Genomic DNA, 11,543 nt, shown 5'->3' on the forward strand with positions numbered 1-11,543 from the left:
AGGCTGTCTTAGTTCTGTGTTGGGGATGAGACAAAAGCTACAACATATGAATGTGGCAGAAAAAGCAATAATCAAGACCTATTTTTGCAGGGACATATATAATACCCTAAGAAAGGGGCACATGACTGTTAAATAGAGCACAGGGTGAGTTCTGCGCTGGGTTTTTTTCTTTACATTTTCTTGGTATCTGACTAGAGATCTCAGTGCTGTGTTTTTTTCCACACACGGGAAACTTAAAAAATTAGCCAGAATGTCTGTTTAATGCTATGTGATAACAGTCTTCAAAAAAAAAACAAAGCAAGCAAATAAAGCCTGTGCGTGTGATCTACAGCAGGCCCTTTTTTGGTTTTATTATCATTTTTGCTGCCAAAAGTTTCTTCAAATGATCTTGGGGATTCTATAATGTAAACCAAATTTTCCCATAGTTGCTTTTGGTCTTCAACAATCTCCCAGGTATTGCGCAATCCCAGCTGGTGGATTTCAAGAGCTGAACTTCAGTACAGGCTTGACTATTCATAGTTAAAGGCCATGATTTATGTCTTAACAAGTTTATAGTTTCCATATTATTTTTGAAAGTTGAACATTGAGGGTGATTAAGTCTGGAGTGCAGATATATTGCATGAGTGGCTGGGTTAATCTTAAAAGTGCTGAATGGAAGACTCGGCTCAGGAATAATTAGCTGGATTAAGATGCTCCACATAGGGAGGGTAAGGGGGCTTGTTAAAGATTCATTTTGTAGGTATCTGAGGCCGCAAGGTATACTAAGTCAAAATACTAATCTTTTTTTTTAGCAAGAATTCCAGGACCAACTAATATCTTTGAAGAAAAAAAGAGAAAAACTTCTTAAACTTCAGGCAATGAATGTAGCGAAGAACAAAAAAGCCCTGGTACGTTCTTCAATTTATCTACTACCAGAGGGGAATTTGCCCTCAATCTGTCTTTCAGAGCAGTAACCATGTTTCCCTGCTGGAATGTATTGCAGAATACAATCAGCGGTGAGATGCAGAAAATGTCATTGGCCTTTCAGCGGATTTATCAATTCCTTGAGGAACAGAAGCAACTGCTGCTGGACCAGTGGAAGTCACTCCAGACAGCAGTTAAGGAACAGGAAGTTCGTACTGCCACAATTTCAGAGGAAATTTCTTGCCTGGATAGCCTTATCACTATGGCAGAAGGAAGAGGGCCAACAGTAGAGCTTGAGTTTTTACAGGTTAGAAAGTTGACATTATTTTCTTCTGGGGTAAATGATCGTTATCTTACCAAAGATGTGGTGGGAGAATAGCTCTTGAAATCTAGAGCAGGGCTTTTCAACCAGTGGTACGGGTACCACCTGTGGTACATTGGCACCTGGCAGGTGGTACGCGACCATCCTAGAAAAATGGTAGCGGGGGAGGGGAATGAGCTGAACCGGTGGCAGCACCGCACAAGCCTGAGCGAGAGATGGCTGGAGCTGCAGGGCTGTCAGGGCTCAGCGGAAGCGCCAGGATCGGCGCTTCTTTGGGGCTGTCAGGGCTCAGTGGATGCACCAAGATCAGTGCCAGGCTCCAGCTGGAGCTCAGCACTGATCCTGGCACTTCTGCTGAGCCCAGAAGAAGCGCCCATCAGCTGGAATGTTGCAGCATCTCCAGGGTCTTGTGATTTACATTGCTTGGCAACTGATTCATATTTATGACGGTCACAGTGTCCCAGGGTCATGTGAAGTGACCAAAACCTGCTGCAACCACCCAGCAGACGGGGGGAATAAAAACCAAACACCCCCCTGGCAGGTGTCTTGCTCAGCTGTGGCTTGGGGGGCACTTTTTTCAGTGCCATTGTAACTTCGAACGGTCACTAAGCGAACTGTTGTAAGTCGAGGACTACCTGTACTTTATCACTTTTTTTCCTTTTGGGGGGGGTCATCAAGTTTTTGACACCTTGCTAGGCGACTGGTGGTACTCGGATGTTGCCATATCCTAAAAGTGGTACCATGGGTGAACAGGTTGAAAAGCCCTGGACTAGAGAACCAAGAAACAGACAGTCCTTGTTTTATGGGAGATCTCTCTTTCCCAAACTAGTCCCACTAGATTTATTGGTTTTGCATATTCCTAGCACCATGACCAGGAAGGTGCATTGGGGGAGGCAAAGATAGATAAAAATAGCTTAACAAAGTCATTGTTTCCCATGTGGGATACCTGTGAGAGAGGCTTACAAAGTGATATATGTCAGGAACAACTCAAAGAAGCAGTGCAAGATCTGAAGAAGTGGAGAGACCTGGCCCATAGAATCGCCAAGGATCAGACGTGACTAAATAGATAACATCATCATCATATGATAGAAAAAAAAGTCGGCTTCCTCTCCCATATTTCTAAGGCAAGGCTGGATTCACACATTGTTTTGACTTATGGTTGTGGTTTTAAAATTATGATTGACACAGTTATGACTTATTCTACAAACCATGGTTAAAACCAGACAGTTAATGTGCTATGTGCTAATGAAAATAGACAGTGGTCTTTGAAAGGGCATCATTCCCATAATAGAAAAAGCATCAGAAAAGCTTGTGGCAGTGTTTCTCAGCCTTGGCAATTGTAAGATGGGTGGGCTTCAACTTTCATAATTCCCGACCAAGCATTGAAGAGTTGAGGTCCATCCGTCTGTCAAATTTGAAAACACTGGCTTAGGGGAAGGTGAGAAAAAACTCAAAGGAGACTTTGCAGACTCCATAACCACAGCATGCTGAAGGTCTGTTAAAAGGGAAATGAGATGCCAAGTCCTGCGGGAAAATAAAACATCTTGGAAGAGAACTAGAGGCTCCAAATTAGGTAGCAAGATTTTGTTGTAGACTCTGTATTACATAATGCTAAAATACTTCTTATCTTCCTTTCCCAGAAGATGCAGGCTGCATCAATGAGGTATTTGACTTTTTATCTTCTGATTAGGGCTGGATTATCTAAGAAATGCATAAAATAGAAACTAAAATGAAAGCTGATGAGCAAAACAGTGGTGCCATCAGCTCATTAAAAGATCCATTCCTTCTTAAGTATAATAAGATAGAAGCTGTTCTCCTGTTGTTGAAACTAATCAAGGAGAGAAGCAACCTAGAACTAAGGAGAAATTTCCTGACAGAACAATTAATCAGTGGAACAACTTGCCTTCAGAAATTGTGAATGCTCCAACACTGGAGGTTTTTAAGAAGAGACTGGGCAATCATTTGTCTGAAATGTTATAGGGTTTCCTGCCTGAGCAGGGGGTTGGACTAGAAGACCTCCAAGGTCCCTTCCAATTCTGATATTCTCTTATTCTGTTGTGAGATGGTTAACACAAGCAGCTGAACTATTGCAGTCTACAACTCTCCTTTCCGCAGTTCACAAAGGCCCCTGTGATCAAGCATGCACAACATTGATGGCTACCATTTTGAGATGGGGAAATCAAATGAAAACTAGAGTGTAAATCCATGTGCAAAAATTGTGTAGCTGGCTAAACCTTCCCTAAAACCCAGCTCCTCGTCTGTACTTTGGCCCAACTTAGCATTCAGCTATCTCCAAATATTCCATAATATCTTTGACCAAGCAGCAAGTTTATCCCTTGATACTTTATGACTTCCTGATATACGTTAGGGCAAAAATGATAGGAATGGTCTATATGGGCCTCTTTCAGCTTAAAATCATCCACCTGATCTCCATATAAATGTTTTGTCAACGCTGCTAATATTGAATATTCTTGCTTTGACAAAATATGCAGAACTGTCTGGTACTTTTAGAGTTAATTCAGATGAGAATGAGGGAGGAGAGAAAAGCCCTTCAAACTAATTGGAGAACGTAAATCATGACAGCAAAATAAGGGAGGGGAAATGCTAGCAAAAGTAACTGCTGGGGGGGTGGAGATTTCAGATCTTAGCATCCTTTCATCATGCCGTGCCAACATTTTGTCACATGAATAAAAAGACTTTTTAGGATAAAATGCCTGGAAGTTCTTTGAAGTGTTTCATTAGTCGGAACCTTGACATGTTTCCTTCCTATTTTAGGCAAACTAAATGCCAAGAGTTAGATGGTCTTCTTCCTGAAGTGGAAAAAGGGCTTGCTAATCAAACAAGACAAAATGAGGTTGTCACACATACTCTGAGGGAATTCGAAGGTATGAGCTTAGCTGATAATGTTTAAATATACATTTAGGAACAAGTTTTTAAACAGAGAGATCCCTTCCATGCTGTTGGAACAGAAAGGAAGCTTACATGCAGGCTCCTAAAAGTACTGATTTGTTTTGCTGTATTCTAGTTCCTGTTTCTGAAGATAGCATTTATTTTTGGAAAGAGGTGAGTCCTGCCTTTCTATCATGAGAAGCTTTCAAAGCAGCCTGAAGCACTACATTAAAACAGCAGCTAGGGCAAGAGAGAAAATGGGAAACAGAGAAGGTGAATAACAGCAATCCAAGCAATACAACAAGCTTCTATTAAGGTTGTTTTATAATAATAATAATAATAGTAAAGTTGGAAGGGACCTTGGAGGTCATCTAGTCCAACCCCCTGCTCAGGCAGGAAACCCTATACCATTTCGGACAAATGGCTGTCCAGTCTCTTCTTAAAGACTTCCAGTGTTGGAGCATTCACCGCTTCTGGAGGCAGGTTGTTCCACTGGTTAATTGTTCTCACTGTCAGGAAGTTTCTTCTTAGTTCTAGGTTGCTTCTCTCCTTGATTAGTTTCCACCCGTTGCTCCTTGTCCTGCCTTCAGGCGCTTTGGAGAATAGCTTGACTCCCTCTTCTTTGTGGCAGCCCCTGAGATATTGGAACACTGCTATCATGTCCCCCCTCATCCTTCTCTTCGTTAAAGTAGACATACCTAATTCCAGCAACCGTTCCTTACATGTTTTAGCCTCCAGTCCCCTAATCATCTTTGTTGCTCTTCCCTGTACACTTTCTAGAGTCTCAACATCTTTTTTACATCGCGGTGACCAAAACTGGATGCAGTATTCCAAGTGTGGCCTTACCAAGGCATTGTAAAGTGGTATTAATACTTCACGTGATCTTGATTCTATCCCTCTGTTAATGCAGCCTAGCACTGTGTTGGCCTTTTTGGCAGCTGCAGCACACTGCTGGCTCATATTTAGGTGATTGTCTACACATCTGATTGTTTTCAGTCAGAGCAGAAAATATTGTCTGGGTCTGTGCATTTTTTTAAGCCACAACGTAGTTTAACACATGAATACCCACCAATAATGACTATTAAGGTCCAGTAGTTAGGGCACCAGGCTAGAAACCAGGAGACTGAGTTCTAGTCCTGCCTTAAGTATGAAAGCTGACTGGGTGACTTTGGGCTAGTATCCCTCCTGCACAGGGTTGTGGAGAAAATAGGAGGAAAAAAGAGTATTAGGTATGTTAGCCACCTTGAATTACGATGTAAAAAAGATGTTGAGACTCTAGAAAGAGTACAGAGAAGAGCAACAAAGATGATCAGGGGATTGGAGGCTAAAACATATAAGGAACTGTTGCTGGAATTGGGTATGTCTAGTTTAATGAAGAGAAGGATGAGGGGGGACATGATAGCAGTGTTCCAGTATCTCAGGGGTTGCCACAAAGAAGAGGGAGTCAAGCTATTCTCCAAAGCGCCTGAAGGCAGCACAAGAAGCAACGGATGGAAACTAACCAAGGAGAGAAACAACCTTGAACTAAGGAGAAACTTCCTGACAGTCAGAACAATTAACCAGTGGAACAACCTGCCTCCAGAAGCTGTGAATGCTCCAACACTGGAAGTTTTTAAGAACAGACTGGACAGCCATTTGTCTGAAATGGTATAGGGTTTCCTGCCTGAGCAGGGGGTTGGACTAGATGACCTCCAAGGTCCCTTCCAACTTTATTATTATTATTATTTATAAAAATAATAAAGGTGAAATATAAATTCAGTAAACTATGGTTTGAAAACCATAACTTAGTCATTGTGGGCAAACTTTTTTCTGTCAAGGCTTATCCAGCAATCATCTACTGCAGTGGTCCCCAACCTTTTGGGCTCCAGGGACCGGTTCTGTGAAGAGAGGTTTTTCCGTGGACTGGAGGGTGCGTGGTTTCATGTGCTGCCTGCACCCCGCAGATGGGGCTTTGCTTGTTTGCGGGCCCGGTTTCTGGCATGCCGTGGACCGGTTGGGGACCCCTGATCTAGTGCTAGGTACCTGATGCCCACAGTCTGACCTCCCCCACCTCACTTTTTCCCCCTGTTCCTCTGCTTGTATTTCCCCCATCCTTGTGAGAAATTGAGACCTCTTACCCAGTAGAGCAGTGGTTCTCAACCTTTTTAATGCCGCGACCCCAACCGGTCGTAAGTCGAGACTAAACCGGTCGTAAGTCGAGGACTAAACCAGTTGTAAGTCGAGGACTAAACTGGTCGTAAGTCGAGGACTACCCAACCGGTCGTAAGTCGAGGACTTTCCCTGCCCGGGAGTGCCGCACATGCGTGGTTCCGCCCCCTGTGCCGGCCGAGGCGTAGCTGGCAAGCGGCAGAGACGGAGCAGGCCGACCACCAGCTGGCCCAGCCCAAGGGAGGTAAGGCACCCGCCGGAAAAGGGGGAAAAAATGGCGGACAAAAAAAATGGCGGACAAAAAAAATGGCAGACAGCCTTGCTTGGCGACCCCCATGAAATGGTCGATCGACCCCAAATGGGGTCCCGACCCACAGGTTGAGAACCACTGCAGTAGAGGAAGTGCTGTACTGCAGAGTGCTTTTGAAGTCAGGTAAAATCAGCAGATAGCTTAACCCGTTTCTCACTGTTCAACTTGCTTATCAGTGGCGTTATTGTCAGAAAAACAATTTACCTGTGACTATAATTAATTTGGTCAGCTAAGCATCAAGCTTAGCTTGCTTGTTTTAATTAGCAATAATTTGGATTCAACTGCAAAAAAACATGATTTAGAGCTGTGTTTCTCAACCTCCGCAACTTTAAATTGTGTGGACTTCAATCCCCAGAATTCCACAGCTTAACTGCCAAAGTTGAGAAAAACAGTTTTAATGAAGTAAAGACTAGGATAGAGAACGCTCAAACAGCATTGTTCAAAATGAAAAAGGTCTTCTGCAGTCACGACATAAGCCTAAGACTGAAAATCAGGCTTGTCAGATGCTATATTTTTTCTATCCTGCTCTATGGAGTAGAGAGTTGGTCTCTGACAGAAGGCCACCTGAAGAGACCAGAAGCATTTGAAATGTGAATTTACAGGCGGCTGTCACGTATAAGCTGGGTTGACAGGATCAGAAATGAGGAGGTGATAAGCCGCCTGGGAAAGCCAAGGAAAATCATCAAAACAATTAAAAAAACGAAAATTAGAATATTTCGGACATGTGATGCGCCACACAGAAAAATACGGCATACTCCATTTAATCCTCCAGGGAAAGATGGAAGGCGAACGAGGTCCAGGCAGAAGAAGAACATAATGGCTTCAAAATCTAAGGGACTGGTTTGGACAAAACTCAGCAGCACTTTTTCGTGTGGCTGCTGATAAAAACAGGATCGCCAACATGGTCGCCAACGTCCAATAATGGATATGGCACAAGAAGAAGAAGAATGTTTCTCACTTAAACGCACACAGTCCATCTTTTCTCAGGATTGCACAGGATTAGAATTGACTTTCTGTAGCTGGTGTATAACCTGGGGAAGAAATGTGTGCAATGTGGTGTTGCAGGTGTGCCCCTTATGTGCTCCAAAGCATATTTTTGCCTTCAAATGAGGAGCACTGCACTGCCCCTCTCCTAGCTAATATTGTTGTGATGTCAGAACTTTTTTTTTGCAAAATCATAACTGATTTTTTTTTTCTATAGCTACTCTATCTTCTGAACTACAGAGAGATCCTTGTAAGTTTCCAGCAAATTATGGGAAAAAAACTAAGAGTGGTAGTAAGTTTTTCCTCTACTATACTGTTCTATACTGGGGAGGAACTAATAACTACCTACCACAGTGGTTCTCAACCTTTTTAATGCCGTGACCCCAACCGGTCATAAGTCGAGGACTAAACCGGTCGTAAGTCGAGGACTAAACCGGTCGTAAGTCGAGGACTACCCAACCGGTCGTAAGTTGAGGACTTTCCCTGCCCGGGAGCGCCGCACATGCGTGGTTCCGCCCCCTGCGCCGGCCAAGGCGTAGCTGGCAAGCGGCAGAGGCGGAGCAGGCTGACCACCAGCTGGCCCAGCCCAAGGGAAGTAAGGCACCCGCCGGAAAAGGGGAAAAAATGGCAGACAAAAAAAATGGCGGACAGCCTTGCTTGGCGACCCCCGTGAAATGGTCAATCGACCCCAAATGGGGTCCCGACCCACAGGTTGAGAACCACTGACCTACCAAGTGAACAATAGATTTGCTTAATGACCACAGTGGTCACTTAATGACTGTGGCAGTTTCTTTATGACCAGAGCATTTGCTTAATGACCACCATAAAGGTAGTAAAAATGGGTCTGGTCATGTGGTGACCTGCTTTACAACCATCCTGACTTACAACTGCAGTGGGCAAGCTTCACTACAGTTGTAAGTCAAGGACTACCTGTTTATCAGAAGGACAGGATGCTTTGGTTTTTGTGAGTAGCTTAATAAGAACCATGAATGCCAGTAAAAAATGTGTGTTTGCTATACTATAGACACAGAGGTACCCTAGCAAGCAAACCAAATTTACACGCCAAAATGAAGAATAGTATTCTCTATCAGATGCATGAAGAGCAGCAATGTGTGGAAAAGGATGTAACCAGAATTAAAGGAGGTCATGTTTATGTAGTTAGATTTGACCTGGATTAATGGAAGGGGGAGAAGGTAAGGAACTGCAGTGGACAGAGATGGAAGAGAGTGTAGAAAAGGAATGCAAACTCCACATGGCATCAGGAAGGGCATCCGACCAATAAATGTTCAGCTCCATTCAGTCGCCCAGACTCTACCCTGAATTAAGGGATTACAGGGTTGTAAAAAGGGAGATAGGTAGGTAGGTAGGTAGGTAGACAGACAGACAGACAGACAGATTTCATACGTACATATACATATACAAATACATATAGATCTAGATATTTACATTGCTAGAAGGGAATAGAGATTACTGTCTACTTATATACTAGGTTCTTACTTTGTCAGTGTTAGTTAGAGGCTGTTGTTTACTGTTAGCTTGCTTGTCTGACTTGGTACTTTCTTCATTGGGGTATTGTTTACTTCCTGTTTGTTGATGTCTGCAGATGTAATTACCTGAGTGTTAATCATGGTGTTAATCTCTGATCAGCTGGGTGTTCATTGCTAGCAGGGTGGTGTTTTGCTCTTTTTGTATCCTTTTTGGTTTTTTGACTGTCTCTTTTGAATGGTATGCGGACGTTGTGTGTGTCTATGTTCCTATTGATAATTGATTTGTCCGAGTGCCAGGCTTCCAGGAATTCTCTAGCCTTTTGAGACCTTTTAGCTTGGTACATTATATATATTATATAGATATATTGATCCCCTATCCCTGTGTACTCTTGGATTTTTTTTTGTTTCCACGAGACATTCTACCATTTGGCAGGAAGAAGGAAGATTCCAGCTCTCTTAATACAATTTATCTTCCAGCAAAAAAGAGGAAATTGAAAGACCGAATAGCCGATGATGCTTTTGATTGTAGCCCAGAGAGTGGAATGTGTCTCTCATCATCTGAGCAGCCTGATAAAAGGGCACCAGCAGGAGACAGTAAGTGCATCACAAGGGTTTCCACCTGTATTTTGTGTTTTGCCCGGCTTTCTCAGCTTTTATTTTAAAAAAAAACCCACACAAAAACAAATGTACCTCTGATATAAACAATGGGTACAAAGGCTAAGTTCTCCATTTTTGTTATGCGCTCTCCCGTTATCATTTTAGTGTGATTGCATATGGTAATTACATCTGCAGACATCAGCAACTGATACTATTATGGAAAGCTGGTATAAAGGAAAAAAAATTATCTCCTTAAACATTGGTACCAGAGTCTGCAGGAAAAAAGTCGTAATAATCAGCTTCAGCAGGGTCTCGGGTGCTGTGAAATAAATCCTCAAGATTCTACCCACTTTCTAATGCTCTTTTTTCCTCCTCTCGTCTAGCTAAGAAGAAAAAATCATGTTCACTATTCTAGGTGGAATTATGTACAAATTATGGTAGCGATACCTCAGCAGAAGCAACACATCCACTGCATTAGCTTCTGTATTATATAAAAAATGTTTCACATCTGTGTCAGATTGCCTGTTTTCTCCTTTCAAACAACTTTGCTATCAAACATCAATAAGAGAGTGAAAAGAAGATCAGTATATAAAATGTTTGGGTTTGTCTTGTGCTTTTGGATTCTTTCCCTACTTGCATTTAACATGACACAGTTTTTTCCAGCAATCTTTTTTTCAGCCACATATTTATAATATTCTGTTTATCTGATCCCCAAGCAGTTTAAAGTTGCCCTGAGCTTTTAGTGTTAAAGTAGCCTTTAAATTAAATTTGTGTATTGGTTTGTGGTATAAATGCTAATAGGTTAAAAAATTATTAGTCTCAAATATGAGATAGGAGACATAAAGAGGAAAAAAGAGGAAATACTAAGTGTGGAAATAAAAGAAATCTTGGCTATTAAATTTGAGATTCTAAGATACTGGAGAATTACTAGAAAAGTAAGAATATTACTTCGTATTATTAATTGGTTGATGCAGACGGTGAGAATCATGTATAGATCAGAGGTATATCTGGAACTTTAGACTTTGGGGAACCATGATAGAAATTGGGGTCATTTAAAATTTGGAAATGAAAAAGATTAAACGTTAAATTTAAAATATTAATGGAAAATTAAAATTAAGAAAAATTTATTAGGTCACTGACTGTCTAAAAGATGGAATGTTAAATTAATTAAGATATATATAAACTGAAGATTATTGATGAATGTTAGAAAGTTATTTTCTGTTTGATAGAATAAGAATTGTGTTAGTTTGAATATGAGACAGTATATATTAAGGGGGAAAGAGAGGGAATTAGTTGTCGTAATACTTTGAGATTTGTATTGATGATATTTAAATGTAATGGAATTATTGTACTCAGCTACCACGTTGCTTTTCAAATATGCAAATGTAATATTAGAAAATTAATAAAAAAAATAAAAAAATAAAAATAAAGTAGCCTTTTGTCCTTTAAGCACAACAGGAGCTGTGGCACTTTTGCTGTGGTGGCAGTCTGATCTATTTCACCAGTCACTCATTTGGTGTTAGAGCCAGGCTTAGAAGTTGATTTAGTCAAGCACTTACAGGTAGGCCTCAACATACGACCATTTCTTTAGTGACTGTTCAAAGTTACAGTGACACTGAAAGAATGGACTTCTGACTTTGCACTTAACGACTGTCACAGTTTCCCCACAGTTACATGATCAAAATTCATATACTTGGCAACTAGCGTGTATTTACCTCATTCGCAATGTCCCAGGATCACTTATTTACCACTTTTGGTGACCTTTCCAGCTAGCTTCTGAAAAGCAAAAAGCAAATGGGAGAAGCTGGATTCACTTAACGACTGCACGATTCACTTAATGACCACGACAAAAAGGGCTTAAAATTGGGTGAGACTCACTTAACACCTGCCTTACTTAAGTGAT

General features: G+C 41.7%; 1 protein-coding gene across 2 annotated transcripts; it reads left to right on the top strand.

The window, feature by feature from the left end:
* Positions 1-838: 838 nt before the first annotated feature.
* Positions 839-10,784, top strand: LOC107289621. 2 transcript variants are annotated; one of them, XM_029284579.1, is made up of 7 exons: positions 839-887; positions 983-1,210; positions 2,866-2,888; positions 4,001-4,110; positions 7,774-7,848; positions 9,521-9,637; positions 10,024-10,784. In XM_029284579.1, exons 1-7 carry the CDS (start codon positions 858-860, stop codon positions 10,053-10,055), a joined length of 615 nt encoding a protein of 204 aa, XP_029140412.1. In that variant the 5' UTR covers positions 839-857; the 3' UTR covers positions 10,056-10,784. The 2 variants fall into 2 exon arrangements, with proteins under 2 accessions (XP_029140412.1, XP_029140413.1); XM_029284580.1 differs by having other exon boundaries at positions 7,774-7,806; positions 9,521-10,784.
* Positions 10,785-11,543: the final 759 nt, after the last annotated feature.

The sequence above is a fragment of the Protobothrops mucrosquamatus genome, unplaced genomic scaffold (assembly GCF_001527695.2).
Source record: "Protobothrops mucrosquamatus isolate PMUCROS unplaced genomic scaffold, P.Mucros_1.0 scaffold738, whole genome shotgun sequence".
NCBI classification, from domain to species: domain Eukaryota; kingdom Metazoa; phylum Chordata; class Lepidosauria; order Squamata; family Viperidae; genus Protobothrops; species Protobothrops mucrosquamatus.